The 18,609-nt window shown below is 58.8% G+C and overlaps 2 protein-coding genes and 1 long non-coding RNA gene across 3 annotated transcripts in view; 1 reads left to right on the top strand and 2 right to left on the bottom strand.

Moving 5' to 3' along the window:
• Nucleotides 1–156: 156 nt before the first annotated feature.
• On the bottom strand, nucleotides 157–14,499 carry ADAM8 (ADAM metallopeptidase domain 8). Its single transcript, XM_086751679.1, has 22 exons — nucleotides 14,410–14,499; nucleotides 13,128–13,237; nucleotides 9,363–9,439; nucleotides 8,993–9,071; nucleotides 8,809–8,885; nucleotides 7,228–7,414; nucleotides 6,710–6,775; nucleotides 6,539–6,607; nucleotides 5,732–5,901; nucleotides 5,563–5,644; nucleotides 4,776–4,924; nucleotides 4,354–4,531; nucleotides 3,495–3,584; nucleotides 2,548–2,743; nucleotides 2,246–2,345; nucleotides 1,941–2,124; nucleotides 1,777–1,854; nucleotides 1,587–1,671; nucleotides 1,322–1,436; nucleotides 1,040–1,217; nucleotides 889–945; nucleotides 157–653 (listed from the first exon to the last, which is right to left on the bottom strand). Exons 1-22 carry the CDS (start codon nucleotides 14,462–14,464, stop codon nucleotides 510–512), a joined length of 2,526 nt encoding a protein of 841 aa, XP_086607805.1. The 5' UTR covers nucleotides 14,465–14,499; the 3' UTR covers nucleotides 157–509.
• Nucleotides 14,434–15,559, top strand: LOC147600079 (uncharacterized). The gene is made up of 2 exons (XR_015259020.1): nucleotides 14,434–14,525; nucleotides 15,319–15,559. It is a non-coding gene; the product is annotated as an uncharacterized LOC147600079 (long non-coding RNA).
• A 2,254-nt stretch (nucleotides 15,560–17,813) lies between these two features.
• The window catches only part of TUBGCP2 (tubulin gamma complex component 2), a 40,845-nt gene continuing 40,049 nt past the window's right edge, over nucleotides 17,814–18,609 (bottom strand). The window contains exon 18 of the mRNA XM_086752583.1: nucleotides 17,814–18,182. Coding sequence (XP_086608709.1) covers nucleotides 18,077–18,182 — 106 coding nt within the window. The 3' untranslated portion in view covers nucleotides 17,814–18,076. The remainder of the gene's footprint in view (nucleotides 18,183–18,609) is intronic.

The raw sequence follows: 18,609 nt of genomic DNA, 5'->3' as shown, positions 1-18,609 counted from the left end.
GGAAGCCAAGCCTGTCTTGGACCTGCCAAAGCCCCTGGTGAGAACCCCCAGCGTGACTGTCCCCAGCTGGGGTGGTGGCCCTGGGTCATGGTCCCCGTGGTGCAGCACTCCGGCCCTGGTGAGCCCAGTGGGCGACGCCAGGAGCTCCTCGCCATGGAAGAGGCAGGAGGAGCAGGACAAACTCAGAATGTTGGGAGAGAAGGCAGCAGCTCCCAGTGCAGAGGAGAGCCTGGAACATCTATGGGCTGGCCTCAGAACGAAAGGTGGCATCGCTCCTGCTCCTGGTCTCCTCACGAAGCTGCAGCTGGCGGCTCTCCCTGGGCCAGCCACGAGGCCACGAAGTCTGTTAAGGCACAACCTAAATATCTGTGAACACCGGTGCCCTCCTGCGGGAGGGTCCAGTGAGCAATTCAAGTAAGGGTGGAAGCAAGGCGGTGTCTCCCTGGCTGTGCCACCCAAGGCCAAAGCCAGCAACTCCTCGCCTGCGGTGGCAGATGGAGCAGCCTTGGTCACCTCCTGGCCAGGGGCGGCTTCAGGGCCACCTTTGGGGGGATGCCCTCCTGAAAGACCGTTGGTGGGGGGCAAGGGAGGGCCATCCCTGGTGCCTTGCTCTTCAGTGCTGGGAGAGGCTTGCTGGGCGGCTTCGGCTTCGCCTGGCAGGAGAGGAGAGACCTGAGTTCCTCGCCTGGGCGCTGAGGAGGGACCCAGAGGGAGACAGGGGGCAGAGGAAGTGGAATGCCCCCCCCCACACTGCCATCAGCCACCTGGGCCATCTGCATGTTTGGAGCTGGGCAGATCAGGTGAGGCTGGGGGAGGTGGTCCGAGTGTTGCCCCCAGCCTCACGAAGGACAGGCCACCCCACCACGAGGCTTTCGGAGGGGGAGTTACCTGCAGCAGCTGTCTTGGAGAGGCTGGTGATGTCACCTGGGGGACCGGTGCTGGCGGCTGCAGAGTCAGCCAAAAAAACAGGGTGAGAGGCCACCCTCCCGCCCATGGCACGAAGGCTGCACTGTGCGGGGGCTCTGTTCAGTGTCCTCACCTGTGGGGCTGGGCGGCAGGGCCTGAGGGGCTGGGCATCCTGCGGGGCCGCCGTGCTGCTGAGCAGCTTCGGGTGGCCGATGTCACGGCGCGACAGCTGGTGCCGAGGGGGTTGCGGCCGGCTGGCCTCCTGGAAGAGCGGGTTGGCAAGGCTAGCAGTGGGCCCGCTGGAGGTCCTCCTGTGGGCACAGGGGTGATGAAGGGGCTGCTCCGGGCACCACACGAGCTCAGGCTGTGTGGCCACAGCTCAGCCCCACTGTGGGGCAGAGAAGAGTGGAATTACCCTTTCTGGAAGTGCCTTGTCCCCCTGCCTCTGAGGAGCACAACGCTGCTGCCCAGCAGGATACCGCAGAGGGCCAGCACAGCCAGCACAGCCACCAAGACCACACTGCTGCTCCCTGTGGAGACGTCATGTTGGCGTCATGACGGGCACCCCCACACCAGCGATGCCCCATGGGGATGGAGTGGCACCCACCAGCACCAACCCCCCTCCCCGGGCTCCCTTCCCAGCACATGCACTGGGCCAGCCACACACGAGGGTGCTGTACCTGCTGCCACCCCTGAAATCTTCTGCTGACAGTAGGGCGCTGCCCAGCCTGGCTCACAGTGACACTCCCGCTTGTGGTTGCACACCTGAGATACGGGAGGAAAGCGTCAGGGTGGTCAACACACTGGAGGGACCGGGACCACCGACCAGGCCCCACGGCTGCTCCGGGAGAGGACGCTCTCACAGCATACCCCGTGGTTGTTGCACTTGGCCGAGCAGTTCTTGTTGCCATAGACGAGGAGGTTCTGGCAGCGCCCGGCGTAGCAGACCTGGCAGCAGGCCGAGTGGCTCTGAGGCTTCCCTGGGCACTCACAGCCAGCGGTCACCCACCTCCCCACCACACCAGCGTGCTCACCATCTCCTCTCCACACTTGGTGCCCGTGGGCACCAGCCTGAGCTTGGCCACCACCTCATTAGCATCATTGCTGGCCATGACTGCCTTGCACTTGAAGCGACCGAAGAAGAGGGAGTAGGAGCCACCGCCAAGGACGGGGCTGTCGTTGTTGCTCAGGCACAACAGCGTGCCGCACTTCACATCCCTGCAGGAGGAGCAGCTGTGAGCACCAGCAGCGGGGGTGGCACAGGGCTGGGGAGATTTGCTGGGCCCCACGGTGCTGCCACTGGACATGGACAACACCCTTCCACCCCCGTCCCCCTTACTTGGGGCTGCAGGGCTGCTTCCCATACTCAGTGAGGCAGTGGAGGTGAAGGTGTTGCACGCTGTTTTGCTTAAAGCAGACATCAGGAGCCACCTGGGCCTCTGCGGGACACACGGAAAGGGACACATGGAGCCAGAGCCCATGGCAACCTGGTGGTGCCGGCACCAGTGGCCACGCTTCAGGGTCAGCAGCCACAGCACCCCAGCTAGGGGATGCAGGAGGGGACCACAACCCTGGCTCGAGGAGCCGGGGCACAGGTGCGTCACACAGCATGTGGGTCGAGGAGGGCGGGGGAGCCGCTACCTGCGCCCCAGAGCGCGCGGCACTGCTCGCCATGCGAGGGGCAGGCCCCGTTGTAGCAGTAGCCGTTGTTGTTCTGGCAGGAAATGCCATTCTCCTGGAAGACGTCCTCCGGGCACTCGGCGCTGAGGCCAGTGCAGTGCTCGGGCAGGTCACAGTCATTCTTGCTGGCCCGACACAGCACGCCGGCAGCCTTCACCTGCACAGGAAAGGGGATGTCAGCACTGCCCCGCTGCTCCCACATCCCCAGATCCGTGCAGGCACCACAGTCTGGCAGCACCCTACTGTTCAAAACACCCCACAGATCCCAACATGGCAGCTGGTGCCGCTCTGGCACAAAGATAACAGCTATCGACTGAGCTCCTGCACAGGACAGAGGTATCGTCACACCTCGAACTGGGTCTTCCCATGATTGTCTCCCTGTGGACAACCCCTTGTGCTTTGCTTTTAGTCAGGACTTGTCCCAGGGTCCTCTTCTAGCCCTGTCTCTTCACACGTGTTATGCCTGTGTGCAGGAACCAACGCAAGTAACTTAACTTTCTCCTGGATGAATGGAGCAGAAGCAGCAGGTTGGTTTCCTGCACCAGGAATGGGCCACGCTGATCTCTTCTGAACCTCCCCCAGTTCTTCCACACCTTTCATCCTGCGCCTAACGTAACACAGCTGGAGGAGCTGGGTGCCAGGATGCCAGAAACAGAGGCTGCTTCACCTTCCCACCCAAGATGCCGACTGTCCATGCGGTGAGAGCACCAAACGGAAAGTGTGATTTTTTTTTTTCCCCCCTCCCAAACCATTGGGTTCATTCAGCTCTGGCCAGGCTGCTACAGAGGCCCTTCAGCTGGCTATGGCCACACCTCGCCTCTACTGGGAATCTCTGGAGGCCCTCAGGACAGGACTGCGCACCCGCCAACTCCCTTCTCTGCCATGCACGTCCCTGGCAGTGGCAATACCTTGCAGTCCTGGCAGCAATCTCCCCCGGCGCACTCGGCTCCCTCTCTCAGCTGGCAAGTGGAGGCATTGCAGCAGTGGTTGGAGCACTCCTGCGAGACAGGGAGGGACTGAAACCCTCCCAAAAGCCCCCTGAAAGTCCCTTTCCTTCTTTCTTGGGGGACCCCGCCACTGCACCACCAGTTGCCAACAGCAGCATAGCCACCACGGGCTGAACACGGGGCAAAACCACAGCATCATCCCAGGTGTGAACCATTGCCTGCCTCCTCTTTACCACCACCAAACCAAAGGACCAGAAGAGGTGGGGCTTTTTTTTTAGCAGATGGGACCTGACTTGGGCCCCTGCTCCCTCGTAGCACCCTTTGCACATCTCCAGGAAGGAGAAAAGAGAAGAATCTCTGTGCTCTCTGCATCAGGGGAGCATCCCTTCAGGCCCCAGTGCAGGGCTCTGACCCAGGGATTTATCCAACAGACTGCGTGGCCGTTTGTCCCCAATCTCCCCACCTGTGATGCAGTGATAGGGATGAGGAAAAGCTAAGCATGGCTCGTGGAAGGGCATGCCATGTTCCCCTCCTTCGATCACCTCTTTGGAGGACATGCCTGGTGGCTGTCCATCTTTCCCAAGGACACGCTCCCACTAAAACCACAGCCTGCTACACAAAGAGGGGGCACACATCCAAGTTAGCAAATATCCTCTGCAAGTTATTTTTCAGCAGAAGCATCAGGGGCACAAGAAATAAGAGTCTTTCAAAGCATGATGTCCAGGGAAGAGGCTTTCCCAATGTTTTCTGAGCCTGAATGACAGGTTTCAGGTCCCTGCCACCCACCCTCCTTCCCTGGGCTCTCAGAGAGCATCCCTACCTCCGGTGTGCCGCAGTCGCACTGCTCTCCCCGCTCCACAAACCGATTGCCGCACACTGGCCCCCCGTACAACTCATCTGCCCTGGGGACGTTCAGCAGGCAGCTGGTCCTGGGGTCCCCGAGGAACTGCCACATGTCCTGCTCGCTGCAGCGGCTGAAGAGCTTGGGGTAAACCAAGCTGAAGGGGCACAAAAACAGGCAGCCATGAGCAGAGATGAGAGCCTGAGGGTCCTTGCACCCAGCAGCCCAGGGAGAAGCTGGAGGGCCACCAACAGACTCAAAGGCACCCACAGACCTTTGTAATGTGTGGAGCGTCCACCCAAGACTTGACCATCTGACGGGCTTCACCCCATCAGTACAGTGCCTGAGGACACCTTGAAATACTTGCTGCCCAGGGATATTCCCCTTTCTCCTTTGCTCACCCAACACTTGCTGCCATGACGCATCCTCCATCAGCTTTGGGGACAGGACAGCGGCAGCCAGCAACATCTTCATCATGAGACATCCCCAGGTTGTGCCCCATCTCGTGAGCCATGGTGGATGCAGCACCGATGGGGTTCACGCTGTGGTCCTGTGGGAGAAGACGTGCAGCATGGTTCAGATCCTCTGTGCAGCATCTCCATGGGGGCCTGCTGGGGCTCTCCAGCCACCCAGTGCCAGGTCTTGCTGCTGTCTACAATTCATTCCCTAATGCTGCCGTGCTGAGGTAAAGGAAAACAAAAGCTGGACTTGGTCCCATGGCCCCTGAAGACCTCCAGACTGGTTCTCAGGCATCTAAGTGAGCTTAGACACAGCAACTATGCTGAAGCAATGCTTTGTGGTGGTTCTGGACAGTCGCAGGTCCCATGGCCAAGCACTCCCTGGGTAGGGATGAGGAGTGCAGCCAGGATGGCTGAGGAGCAGTTGCAAACCAAGTCCTAGCCACCTTAACAGGAGAAGGTGTCCATGGAGCTGTGCTGGGACGCTCTTCAGGCAGGCACCCGGCTGGGTTTCCACAGCTACCCTTCCCCTGCAGCCCCGACACTTCTCTGAGGGTCAGTCGCTCAAAGGGTTGGAGATGCCAGGGACCAGATCCAGCCCGAAGGCTGCAGAGGGGGGAAAACTGGAGACCAGTGGAGGAGAGACTCACTCTGGAAAATACAATGCAGGGAGCACGTGCCGTGGGACCACTCCTCCCCTCCCAGCGCATGCCTGGGCAGTGGGACCCACCTGGTTGACACCACCCGAGTCCTTGGTGCACATCACAAGCTTCTTGGCGAGCCCCACGGTCGTGCCATGGAAGTCTATGCCCCTATGGGATCCAGATGTCACCATGGCCATGTGGCCCGGGCAGCGTTAGGGCTGCAAGGACGGTGAGGTGGTGCCCCCCCATCCTTACGTGATCAGCTGGGCATTGTCATGTGGCTTCCTCCGCAGCAGCTCTGCCTCCCGCCAGTGGAGGAAGTTGTCCAGCGTCACCTCTGGGTTGGGACTGACCATGATTTTGTCCTTATAGCTCCACACCTCCAAGCCAATCAAAGCCACCCGCAGGCGAAGAGGCTGATAAAGCTGGGATGGGAGACAGCCCAGAGGGAGTGCTTGGATTTTGAGCTGCACGTGTACCCGGAAGGTCCCACCTCCCCTGGGAAACCGCGGCCAAGCCCAGGACCCCACCTCACTGTGCAATATCAGCCACCCCCTCAATAAATAACACAAGCTGAGGTGATCACATAAGACAGGGTTTACTCCAGGACCTCTGGGCTCCCTCTCAGACAAGCGAAGGCTGAGATGCTGCTCCCACGCTGCCGACCAGAGAGTGAGGCTAAAGCAAGATAAGCTTTCCAAGATAAGGAACCCATTCTTGGTCCATCACCCTTCCCCTCCTGCTCCAGTTTGAGAGTGGCCATGGAATGTGCTCCCAGAGCTTATGAGAAGACATTTCTCACCCCTTCTCTTTTGAGAGGGCTGAGGCAGCTGTCTTGTGCTCCTGAGGACGTCCTGAGCTGCTTGTCACGCCCACTTTGCACAACTCATTGGCCAAGGGAGTTGGTCACCCTGCAGCAGCCCACCTCTAGGCTTGAGATCGGCTCCAGCTCCATCAATCACCCAACCCACACCAATCTCTCCTCCGACGCATTCGTGCCCGTGCTGGCCCTGCGGGGCACATGTGGGAGCGGGGAAGGTAGCTCCAGACCCCTGGGCTCACCTTGTCAACATGGTTCACAATTTCCTTCATGCGGTTCTGCACTGTGCGCAAGTCCTTGTGTTTCCTGAACTATGGGAAGGACACAGAGAGATTTCCATGCCAGCTTCGCCCTCCTCACTGCAGTGGATGACAGCAAAAATGCAGGCACCAGCTCACCCCCCCAACACTTACCTCCGCGTTGTCCACAACCAGGACCAGCTCCACGTATCGGGGACCTTTGTGTGATGGAGCCGATTTCTGGAAGAGAAAAGGAAAGTCAGCAGAAAGAGTGGCTCCACTTTGCAGCTTGCTAAACCTGCGGTTGACCCTCCTGTGGGATATGTTGAATCCTGGGGCATCTCCCAATGTTATCCAAGGCTTGTACATCTTCTAGCTCTGCTTTCTGATGTTACTTTGCTGAGTGATTCAGATATCTTCAAACACACAAGGAAAAACCCAAGCCTGCTACTGGGACAAGGCACAAGAGAGGCTCTGCAGGCATCACAGAGGGCATGGGGCAGGAGGATGCTTCTGCTAATGGTACAGGATCTAAGGACTCGTTCCCACCAGTAGCTAGGGCACTGGGAGCAACCCAACCAACAACATGTGGGAGAGGAGCATCTCCATGGCCCCACTCCTCTCCTGCCCTTCACAGGACCTAGGCTCTTGCAAACTCAGCTACAGGAAGGAGAAGCAATGCAATCCTTAACCCAGTGGTAGAGGTTCATGGCTGCAGGGATTTTGGGTTCGTGGTCATATTCCAGGGTGGCAGCAGACTCTTGGCACGTGCCGCGCTTTCCTCTCAGGTGAGCTGCTCTGTACACCGCGTGCTGGCCTGCTGCATCCTTCTCCAGGGGCTCCAGCAGGAAGGTGGTCTCCTTCACCCGGAAAAACCCACTGCCAAGAGAGGGGGGCGTCAGGTTGGGGCGGTGTCTGTCAGGACACAGACAGACCCTACATGCATCCGCACAAGTGCCTGTGATACAAAATACAGCTGCCAAAGCCCAGCTAGAAAACCAGCCTGCTGGTTTGAAGAAAAGGACGGTTAGGGCGGCTGGAAAGCGGCTGCTGGGCTGAGAGGGAGCAAAATGTGGCACAGCATCTGTGGCCAGTAGCAAGGGGAGTATCCTGTACACTGGGCAGCAGAAATATCCCAGGATTCAGCAAGGAGAACTCACTAGTGCTGCCAGGCCACGTTCACCACAGCATTTCTGCTGAGCTGCTCTGGCCTTCAGGATGCTCTTTGTAAGACATCCCACGTGCCCTGCCTGTCTCATCCTTGTCCCCTCTCCTGCCCTTGCACATCTTGTCCTCCTGCTGTACAAGGAAACCAAGAGTCCCTTAGGCACAAGCTGTGCCGAGCCGAGGTCTCTGCAGACACAAGCCCTGCTGTCGCAGTGAGGAGCTGGCTGCCATGCAGCTCTAGTGGGTGTTTCACCTGCAAACACCTGTTTGCAGGTCCCCGAGTGCTGCAGGGACCACCCATCCTCCTCACACACTCCTCTGTGAGGGACCCCTTCCTCTCCGGCTTGCTCTCTTGCTATACCTGGCTGCCAGCTGGTCTTAAAAGAAAGACGACAGCGGAGTACACCTCTTCCATGGCACACTGAGCCACCTTGCACGCACCTGGTGGCTTGGGTCACTCTGCAAGGATGCTTTCCACCATGGTAGCATCCATGGTGGATGGAAGGTAGACCCAAGGCAGCTTCTGAGGAATGAGCACCAGCATGGCCAGCAGCCAGCAGGCAGAGAGAGACACAGGTGGCCTGAGGCACCTACACTTTCCTTTTCTTTTGGAAGGGTGCTCAGCCATCAGCTCTAGAAGCTTGGCATGGCTCAGAGGAGATACCAGCAGCCTGCAAGCCGGTGCATCTCCATGAGCACACTTTTGTGCCGCTGGCAGGCGAGTTTGGTCCAGCCTGCCCGGAGAAGAGAGGACAGATCAGGGACAAGCTGTGCCCTGCTGCCCAGGGAGGGCATGCCTGCTTGGACCTCCTGTCATGCTCAGGTTTGCAGTCTCATCCCATGCCATGAGTCACCCTCCCAAATAAAAGGGCAGGCTTAGCTGCAAAACGCTGCAGGCCTTTCCTGCTGGGCGCTGAGCCAGGGAGGTCGGCGCTCCCACTGCCTGCAGGAAAAGGAATATCTTCTTCTCTTCCTCAGGGGAAAGCTGAGCTCTCCCTCCATCGGCACAGCTCCAGCTGGCCGGGGCCTGGACACACCGGCTCACCGTTACCAGCACCGCGTCCGCCAGGCCAGCCACAGGGCCCCGGGGGAGTCTGAGGTCCTACCTGAGCCCATGGCAGGTGCTGATGCTTGCTGCTGAGTCGGTGTGTCCTTGCACGTGGCCCTGATAAAAACAGTGATCCTGCCGCCGAGAGAGTGGAGATGTGTAAAGGGGGTCTGCACCAGCTGTCGGCACGGCGGGACCCCGCAGGAGTGAGGAAACTGCTCTCCCTGGAGCCAGCCCCGTACCTGGACATCTGGCTTCTCAGTGATCTCCGTGCCGTTGGCCAAGTAGTACGTCTCGGTGTAATGCTGCCCCAGCAGCTCCCTGCAGGAGGGGGAAGGGGCATCAGCAGGGACTTCAGGTTTGGGGAGGGATGGAAAGCTTTGGGGATGAGGTTGGTCAGGTTGGGCATGGTGATTCCATGACACTTCTGGGTGGGTTTGGCAAGGAGGGGAAGAAAAAAAAAAAAAAAAAGTAAAATTTTGCTAGCGAGGTTTCTGGGGTGAGGGCTTAGGTTGCCACTGTGGTGACACTAGACCTTGGAGAAGTGATGTTCATGGCAAGGGTGGGAAGCAAGCTTCCCACAGCCATCCCGCTGTGCCCACCCGCACTCACTTGTTCTTCTCCAGCTGCAGGAGGTAGTCCCTGCCTTCAGCACGGACACTGTAGAGGATGCGGTCTGGGTAAATGCCCTGCATGAAAGACAGACAACAGCACAGACCCACCATCACCAGGAGCAAGAGCTACAGAAGAGCAGACCTCTTGGTTCTTGTCCTGCCCAGAAAGGGGACAGGGACTGCACGTGCCCCGCTGGAAGGTGGCTGCGGGACGGGGAGCCTGGCTGCTCACCTGGGAGCCTCCAGCAAAGACTCAGGAAATCAGAAGGGAAAAAAGCAAGCATGCGGGCAACAATGCAAATCCCTGGCACATCCTGAGATAAGGAACAAGTCAGCAGCAATGAAACAGAATCAGCAAAGTCTGGTTTCCCGAGTCTGACACATGGCTGCAGATGGCCGTGCCAGAAACTGAGGTTTCCTACTCATCGCTCAAAGCTCCATTTTTGGAGAATGAGTTCAGAACTTACTCATGGGCTGAACCACACAGACCCCTGGTGCCCAACGGCTCTCACCAGCAGAGACCTCCTTATCTCCAGCTGATCTACATGTAACATCACAGTTAGAGAACTTGTCTGCTACCGAGAGTAGATTTTCCTGTCACTGTGTGAAGGATCATCCTGGTGCCAGTGGAACGCACTTCGAGGCATCTCAAGTTCAATCTCCAGTCATTACGGCTGGGTAGGGTGGCCGTGGCTCAGCCCAGCCGAGCCTTGAGCCCCCAGGATGGAGATATTCCTCCAGAAGAAGTGTTTCCCTCTGGGATGTCTTGAGGTGTCCATCTGCAGAGGCTGAGCCACAAGACCTCCAGAGGTCCCGTCCCACCAGGGCCACTGAAAGAGATGATGATGCCTTGTGTACTGCCCTGTGTGTGGTGCAGCCTTGGCACCAGGGACCTCCTTTGTCACTGCCACAGCACGGAGACCTCTCCAGAGGGCATGTCCTCAGCTCCTACAGGATCCCAGGGGCAGAGAGCCGAGCAAAAGGCAGAGCAAGCGTCTCCTGCAGGGTCAGCATTCCTCCTGGATGAGGTGTGTGGCCTCTCCCTGGGGAGGATGACAGCACTGCTGTCACAGGATGGCTCAGCTCCCAGGGGGATGATCTGCAACCTGGCAGGAGCCGAGGCTGAGCGGAAAGTCCTGCTGACTCAGTGCCAGCAGGGCTGGGCGGTCACTCTCAGTTCCACCTGGTTTGCATTTCTGACCTGAAGCGACAGGCCGCTGGCCACGGAACATCCTCTCTGCATGCCGAGCAGGTTGCCACAAGCCAAGGCTGCCCTGATTGCAGGCGGGCTCACCCCCGGCATGCGGGCGCGCTCACGGCTCCCCAGCAGATTCTTCTCTTAGGAACAGCATCTCCAGTCTGACGCGGCCGTCCCGTCCCACATCCGCCGACAAAGCAGTGTTTTGTTATTGTTGGCTGGAGCCAGAAGAGGTCTTAAGAAATGGCAGAGTCAGGACCATCTCTTGGAGACAACCGCAGGGCAAGTTTAAAAAAAAAGAAGTCCTGAGAAAGCTTCTCCTCTCCCTTATTAGCACGGGCTTTGCAAGGGCTCCAGGTGGGAAGGCTTTGAAAGCACAGGCAGCTCAGCCCTGCCCCGGCCCGAGCCCTGCTAACCCTGTGACCGTGCTGAGCCAGCAAAGCAGCACCGCGGCCACAGCACACGGAGAGGAGGGATTTCTCCCCGTGGATCTGATTAAGAGACCTAGAGAGCTCACAGAGGATCGGGACAGAGTGTCACCCCACCCCAGCACAGGGTATCCCCTCACCGGATGGGAAGAGGCGACAGGCCTCACTCGGATGGAAGAGATAGGGCGCAGTGCACCGTGCCATGCATCAGAGGAGCTGCAGCACAAGGGAGGAGGAAAAGAAAGCAGGTCGCTGGGCCACCATCACCCTCGCTCCTGCTCCATCCGTCCCCACTGCTCTCTCTGCAAAGTCTTGCTGCTTCCCGCAGAGCCCCCGGCCAGGCCAGCTGGAGCTGGCTGTCCCCATCCAGGCAAAGGACCTGCCTCTTTGCACCAGCTGGCTCTGGGACACGGTCGGGGAGATCAGCAAGGATGTGCAGTTTGCAACACCGCTCACCCGTTCCAATACAGCTCTTTGAAATGGTGGAGCATTGGGAGGAGAGAGATGTCACCTCCACAACCAAGAGCACGTAACTGTACATCTTCTTGAAGGCCCTGTTTGCTTTTTATTCAGGTCCCTTTCCAGGGTTTGCCACAACCCTGTCATGCCCCTGCTAAGGGTGGGCAGAAGAAGTCCATGGACAATGGGAAGGCTGTGTCCCGGGCGGTCCAGTGCCACGGAACTCCACCCTGCTGCAGTGCTGAACACTGCCATTTAGGCAAAGCCAGAGGGGAGCCGGCCTGCTCCAAACCTCAGCCCAGCAGATGCTCTGCTGGACCAACTCCACGTGTCCCAACTGCTCTGGCCCCTTCACACCAGGAACCAGCTCTCAGCCTGTGCCCATCCCAGCCAAAGACAACGCCCATGGAGGAGCTGGGGCAGAAAATGCCCATCCAGCTACCTGCCTCCCCTTCAAAGAAGGGCTTGGTGGTGGGCAAGCTTTGCTGAGAACCTATTCCCCACCAAGGTTACTGGGACAGCAAACCCAGCTTTTGTGGAAGAGGAGGAAAATGAAAGGCAGGAGACCTCATACCCTCAAAGCAACAGGTTTGGGAGGTCCAAGGACCGCCCAACCCAAGACTGAATCCAGGTGTCACCCGGCAGATGCTGCCCATGGCAGTCCCAAAGCACGCGGCTCAGGGCAGGTATCTTCTCCCGCACCAGGGAAAGCAGAGGGACCTTGCAATGGGTGAGCTCCCCTTTCTGGGGAGGACTGGTGCAGAGCCGTCCGACGCGCCCAGCACAGATGGTGTCTCTAAATAGCCCAGGGAATGTTTATCTCGTGGACAAGTTTAGGTTTCTAGAGCAGAGAAAACAGATGCTTTCAGGGAGGTTTTTGAAGCTAGTTTATCAGAAAGGGTTTGAATCACAGATGAACGTGTTGTACGAAGAGTTTACTAGGAAATAAATGTCCCCAGCCCCTCCATCTCATCAGGTGCTGAAGTGGATGCTTTTTGGTCCTAGAAAATGAATCCACATATTTGGCTGAACTTCACTTTAAAGCAATGAGGAAAGCATCTTTGAGGTCAAGGCCATCATCCTATGAACGTCAACCCCAGGCACTCAAAACTCCTGAGTCAAACCCCATTCCTTCCTCCAAATTACAAGATTTCCTAAGAAAAACAACACTGGCTTTTTTTTCATGTGGGTTTCTGCAGCTTTCTGATTCTTATTTCCCTGTCCCAAAGGACAAAAAAAAACCCCAACTTCAGCAAACACAGCAAGAAAAGTGCTTACAGCTCAATGAGGCCTTGCAAATCCCTCCTCAAGCAAAGACCAGATGTCACAAGATCACTGCAAGAAGTGCAACTGCTGGGAAAGATCTCCAAAGAAAGCACTGGAGAAAGCACTCCCCCCCCCCCTCTCCGAGAGTCCATCCTGCTACCTGCAGTTCCCGTTTTGACCCAAAAACGGTCTGGGAAAGCTGATCTGATCCACTACTTTGAGATCTCTGCCCTCTGGGATGGAAGCAATGGAAGAAGGTGTGCACTGAGTCATTCTTCTGGCACAGGGCTAAGGGCCCCGAGCCCAGTGGCCAGCCAAGGGGCTCTGCTGATGGCAACGCCCTCCCTGCAACCCCCAAGAGGCAGCGAGGGTGGCTGTGCCCAGCCAGGATTTGGGAGGCCGTGCTACTCACCAGCAGCTCAGGGAGGTCCCTCTTCCCCCGAGGCACCAAAACCTTGCGCGGCATCATCAACTCGTACTTCTCGACATGGGCGAGCTTGTCCTCCAGCCTGGCAGTGGCGCCTGGGAAAAGTGGAAGGGCATTGAGTGTGGATGCTCAGCCACAACTGAGCTGGGGTATAACGGGAGTGGTCAACCCGAAGGCCCAGGGAAGAGCCTAAACAGCAAGTCCTGAGTGGCCTGCTGGGCACCCAGCTCCCTGACGGGCTCTGGGGACGCTCCAGCCCCTCGGACCCAGTGTCCACAGGCTGCTCAGCATCACCCATCAGCGAGCAGGTTCCTTCCAAGGCTGCAAAACCCTACAGAGACCCCAGTGCATGAATAAAGACAGAGGGTTTTTTTCAGCTCCCTGTCTTGATGACACAGTTTGTGACTTGGAGTCTGGCAGCTGCCGGGGGTTGTGTGGTGATCTGGCTCAGCCCCCCTCCCATCCTTTTTTTTTGATGTCAGAAAGAAGACATTTCTGCGATAAACCCTTCGCCTGCACCACAGCCATGCCCAAGCTCCCAGGGTCAGACGGGGCCAGCGGAGCCCCCCAGCCAGGTGACAGCAGAGCTGGGGTGCTCCATCTGCGGGTGCCTGGCGGCCTTCGCCCACGGCACCCGAGCGGGAGCCAGGAGCCTCATCGCCACCCCCTCGGGCGTCTGAGTCACCAGTCTCCCCCCACCCCTGCCAGCACAACGCAGGCTGGCGGTGACAAATTTCCCCTCACTCGTAGGAGCCTCCTCGCCAAGGGGCCTTTACGTAACGGCGGGCACCCCATCTGCGTGCGGCAGCAGCGGCAGGGGACAGAGGTCACCGAAAGTGTCCTTCTGCCATGGGGCCAGCATCCCTCTGCCATGGGGCGGGCGCCCCTCTGCACGGGGAGGCCGGCCGGCTCCCCAAAGCCCCTCTCCCCGTCCTTCGCCCTGGGGGAGGCAATGCCAGCCTCGCGCCCCGACTCCTCCGCTGGCCCCAGGGCTGAAGTCGAAGCTCTGACCCATCCCCAAAAGCCATCCCGCACCCGGCTCCCGCCTCGTGCATCCCCTCCCGTGCTGCTTCCCACGCGTGCCCTTAATTCTCGCGGGGAAAAGCCCCCTCCCCTCCCCGCCCCCAACACCCCGGTACCTCCAGCTCTGCCCCACGGCAGAAGACCCCCGGGGAGCCCCCCTCACCCAAAACTTGACGCCCGTCCCGTCGGCGGAGCGCGGCCCTCTGCCCCGCCGAGGACCCACGGGCGCCCGCCCCACGCTCACCGTGGGCCAGGAGCAGCAGCAGGAGCCGGCGGAGCGGGAGCGGCGGCGGGGCCATGGCCGGGGGGTGCCCGCCGTGCCCGGTCCCAGCGCCACCGCGCCGGCAGCCCCCGCCCGCCGTGAGTCACGGTCACCCGCGGGACGGGGCGGGGCGGGGCGGGGCGGGGGGGAGGGGCCCGGGGCGGGGGGGGGGCTGGCCACGGGGCGTTGGAGGGGTTCCGTGGGGCGGTGCGCAGGGTCTGTGGGGCGGTGGGGCGTTGGGGAGGTTCCGTGGGCCGTTGGGGGGGTCCATGAGGCACTGTGGGGGTCCAAGGGGCATTGGGGAGGGTCCGTGGGGCAGTGGGGCACTGAGGGGTCCGTGGGGCGTTGAGGGGACTGTGGGGCATTGGGGAGGGTCCGTGGGGCAGTGGGGCACTGAGGCGTCCGTGGGGCGTTGAGGGGACTGTGGAGCACTGGGGAGGGTCCGTGGGCCGTTGGGGGGTCCATGAGGCACCGTGGGGGTACAAGGGGCATTGGGGAGGGCCCACAGTTTCTAGGGAGATGGCCCAGGGCACTGCAGGGCTCCGTGGGGCGTTGAGGGGGTGACAGCAGGACATCGGGGGGGGGGGGGGGCACTGAGAAGGCCCCCGGGCTCTGAGGTGACAGAGCGGCTGGAGGGGCCGGGGACACTGACAACAGAGCCGTGTCCCTTGGGTGCGACGGGGTGGCCCTGAGGCACTACAGGAGCTGGGGGTGCTGGGCTGCCAGAGGCATCGGGGTGTCAGCGAGGTGTCAAGAAGATGGGGCACTGAGATGATGATGGGGTCACCATGAGGGGCTGAGCTGTCAGGGGACCTGGGGGGGCCATGTGACGTCAGTGCATATCAGCGGGGCACTGATTTCTTTTATCCTTTCTTGCTGTTTTGGGCCAAGACCAGCCAGGAACTGCTGCATTTAACTTTGCCGTTTAACGAAAGAGGGGAGTCAGACACCAAATTCAGAGTTCTGTCACCAGGGACGGGCTTCCTTCAGAGCAGAGCAGAAACCACCGCTGCCAAGCACTGCTCCAGTGTCTTCCTTCTTTCTCCCCACAGCACTTCTGTGATCCCCTCCTAAATAGACAAGTTTGATTAATTGAAATAAAAAAATTAAAGCGCTGTGCTTTGGCCCTTGACATGCCTATTCATGTCTGCTGATCTCAACATCTCCAGCAGAGTTTTCCCCACCAGGACGGCAGCCATTGCAAGGTCCACAGAGCTGAGCTGGCCACGAAGGAGCCACTGACCACACTATGGTCTGCAAGGCCGTCCCAGTTTAGCCCCAGTGTGGAGTCCCTCTCATGGGCCACAGTCCTCATGAAACTGCTCCGGCGTGGGTCATCTCTTCCACGGGCTGCAGTCCCTCTAGAACAGCTGTCCCAGTGCGAGCCCTCCACAGCCCACAGCCTCCTTCAGGCAGCCGCCTGCCCCGGTGTGGGGTCCTCCCCGGGCTGCAAAGGGATCTCTGCTCCTCCATGGGCTCCCCGGGCTGCACGTGGAGACCCACCCAAGCACCCCAAGACTTTAAAGTAACCACTTAGCAGGCCACAATTTTTGGGCAGCTGCAGTGATCCGTTCCAGGCGTTCACAGGCAAGTAGCAGGAGCCCAAGGACAGCGTCCCCACCAGCACCAGGGGCTGCACGCCGCTAGCGGGCTGTCGGCACACAGTGCAGTGAGCAGAGAGGACCTAGCCGTGGGACGCAGGTGACCTCCCGGGTGCTTTTTTGCCCGGGTGCGGACCCGCAGGTGGCAGGGAGCTGCGCGGGGCCCCATGGAGGTGGAGCACCCACGTCTCCCACAGAAGTGGTGTGCAAGGAGGGGAGCCCCCTCCCAGCAGAGGGGTGCCTTCCCCTCGCCCAAAAGCTGCAAGAGGGTGCGTGTAACTGCATGTGCAGGACTCCTTGGGATTACTCAGAGACAGGGGCTTAGAAATTTGCTCTGGATTTTTTAAATAAGCATTTTGGAAATACCCATAATTTCTGCCGAGACCCGATGCTTGCTGGTTAAGGTGTTCCCAACCTATAAACACCTTCCACCCTGATTTATTTAAAGTTGTGTGAATGGAGTTTTTTCCTGCAACAGCCCCCACACTGCTCATTGGCATAAAATGTGCATGACCAGTGGGGACACAGCGAGGTGCCAGGGGAGTCTCTCAAGCCTGAGATGCCGGCACCAAGAGGTGAACAGGTTCCTCCAGGGAGACATGGGCCCCTCTACCTCTCCAGCCTGAGCTCAAGGGACAGGCCGTGAAGTCCGTAGATCCACAGAAACTTCATGGAAGTGGCTGGTCAACTTCTCCAAGTCTCCTCAGACTTAGAGGCCACCTTGGTGGGGAGGAAGAGGAGACTTCCTGATGCACTGCACAAGTCCTTTCTCTGAAGAGCCAGATGATGCTGGCTGAGGTCTCTGTCTTCAACCTCAACCTTCAGATGACGGAATTCAGTCCTCCAGACCCAGGACTCGGTGGTCTCCATCTTCTCCCTGCTCTCTCTCCCCCTGCCAACCTGGAGGACCAGCTTTAGGCCAGCAGAGCAAAGAATCATAGAATCTTAAGGTTGGAAGAGACCTCCAAGATCATAAAGTCCAACCATCAACCCAACACCACCATGCCTACTAAACCACATCCTGCAGTGCCATGTCTACACGTTCTTTGAACGCCTCCAGGGATGGTGTCTCCACCACTGCCCTGGGCAGCCTGTTCCAGCGCTTGACCACTCTGTCAGTAAAGAAGCATTTCCTAATATCCAACCTAAACCCCCTCTGCCGCAACTTGAGGCCATTTCCTCTTGTCCTATCACTTGTTTCTTGGGAGAAGAGACCAACACCCGCCTCCCTACACCCTCCTTTCAGGTAGTTGTAGAGAGCAATGAGGTCTCCCCTCAGTCTGGCCCTTCGCGTGAAGGCACTCTAGAAGGCCCTTGCAAAGGAGGAGGTGAGGGAGAGGAAGGGCAGGTCATTAACAGGAACACTCAGCCCCGCATCCTCAGCCCTTGCACCTCTCCCCAGGTGCCCACACTTGCCACCAAGGCCTCTGGGTTTCTGGCATGTGATTACCACTTGTTCCTGGGAGACACTTGTCTTCTCCTCCACCCTTGACCGCACCCGCTCCCAGACTGGCTCAAGCAATATTTACACCGCACAACTCTGCAAGCCGCCCTGAAACCCTGACAGTCCCCTGCCGAGGACTCGGCCAGTACGACACCAACGCCACACGTGCCTGCCCTTCCGCTGCCAGGCCCGCCTCAGCACTCGGAGCAGCACAGCAGCTTCACTAGGCTCTGCTCCCAAAACAGCGCCATGGCAGCTGAGCCACATCTCTGTGAGCCAACCAAAATCGGGTCACCTAAAAGACTAGTTTGCATGCTGAGTTTTCTTAACAGACAAAATGATTTTTTTTTTAATTTATTTTACAACACACAAATACATCATTTTACAATGTAGTTAAAAAAAAAAAAAAAAAGCCTCTCAGAAGAGAAATTCCATGACATACGTGTCAGGAGACTGAATATTCTCCCCAGGACAACCCTTATAGTTCGTTTCCAGCTCGCGCTGTGAATGCAGAGGGTTGAGTGCTCCTGGCTCGGAGCAAGCGAGCATCCCATTGTCTGCAGGTGCAGAAGAGGCGGTGGCTGAATGGGGCAGCAGTGGCGCTTCACTGGGCAGGTACGGCCAGGCGGGGAAGAAGGGGAGCTGCCTTCTGGCTGCGCTCGGCAGACATGTGCTCCAGGCGCTCTGTGTAGAACCCATTGAAGTCCAACCTGAGAGACAAACAATCCAGAAGTTTCAGCAGCCTGCTGGCTCCAGGCCACCCAAGAGCGGCAGGCAGCAAGCTGAATGCGCTGCCAAGGGTCTCCAAGACCGCGATGCTGCAAGATGTAAAAATACAGAAACTCTTTCACAGGCTCAGAAGAATTGTAAGAGAAAGTTGGTTGAAATGAGGGGTGCAAAACAAAGCAAGTGGCCCTGCAGGAGCGCAGACCTCTCAGGTGGCTGCACGCCCCCTGCCCGCTCTTACCCACCCGCGGCCCCTGGAGGAGAAACCTTTCCCGGGGCACCAGCTGAGCGTGGCCACACTGCAGCAAGCTCCAGACGCGCCAGCCACGCACGGAACTGACCTGAGCCGGGCAGAGACAGTGGCTTGTTCAGAGCGAAATGGGCACGTCTGCACTGTGCCACAGGCGTTGT

The sequence above is a fragment of the Chlamydotis macqueenii genome, chromosome 7 (genome assembly GCF_036417535.1).
Source record: "Chlamydotis macqueenii isolate bChlMac1 chromosome 7, bChlMac1.mat, whole genome shotgun sequence".
In the NCBI taxonomy this organism is placed as follows: Eukaryota; Metazoa; Chordata; class Aves; order Otidiformes; family Otididae; genus Chlamydotis; species Chlamydotis macqueenii.
The sequence above is the reverse complement of the archived record's forward strand: the minus strand, read 5'-3'. Positions and strand labels throughout refer to the sequence as shown.

What these genes read in the sequence shown, in the direction of transcription:
- ADAM8 (XM_086751679.1), bottom strand. Translation starts at nt 14,464, where the DNA reads ATGGCCCCGCCGCCGCTCCCGCTCCGCCGGCTCCTGCTGCTGCTCCTG. An exon ending in CCGCGCGCTCTGGGGCGCAG is followed by an intron (nt 2,346 to 2,547) that starts GTAGCGGCTCCC and finishes TGTGTCCCGCAG; the next exon opens with AGGCCCAGGTGGCTCCTGAT. An exon ending in CTCCAAGACAGCTGCTGCAG is followed by an intron (nt 654 to 888) that starts GTAACTCCCCCT and finishes CTCTCCTGCCAG; the next exon opens with GCGAAGCCGAAGCCGCCCAG.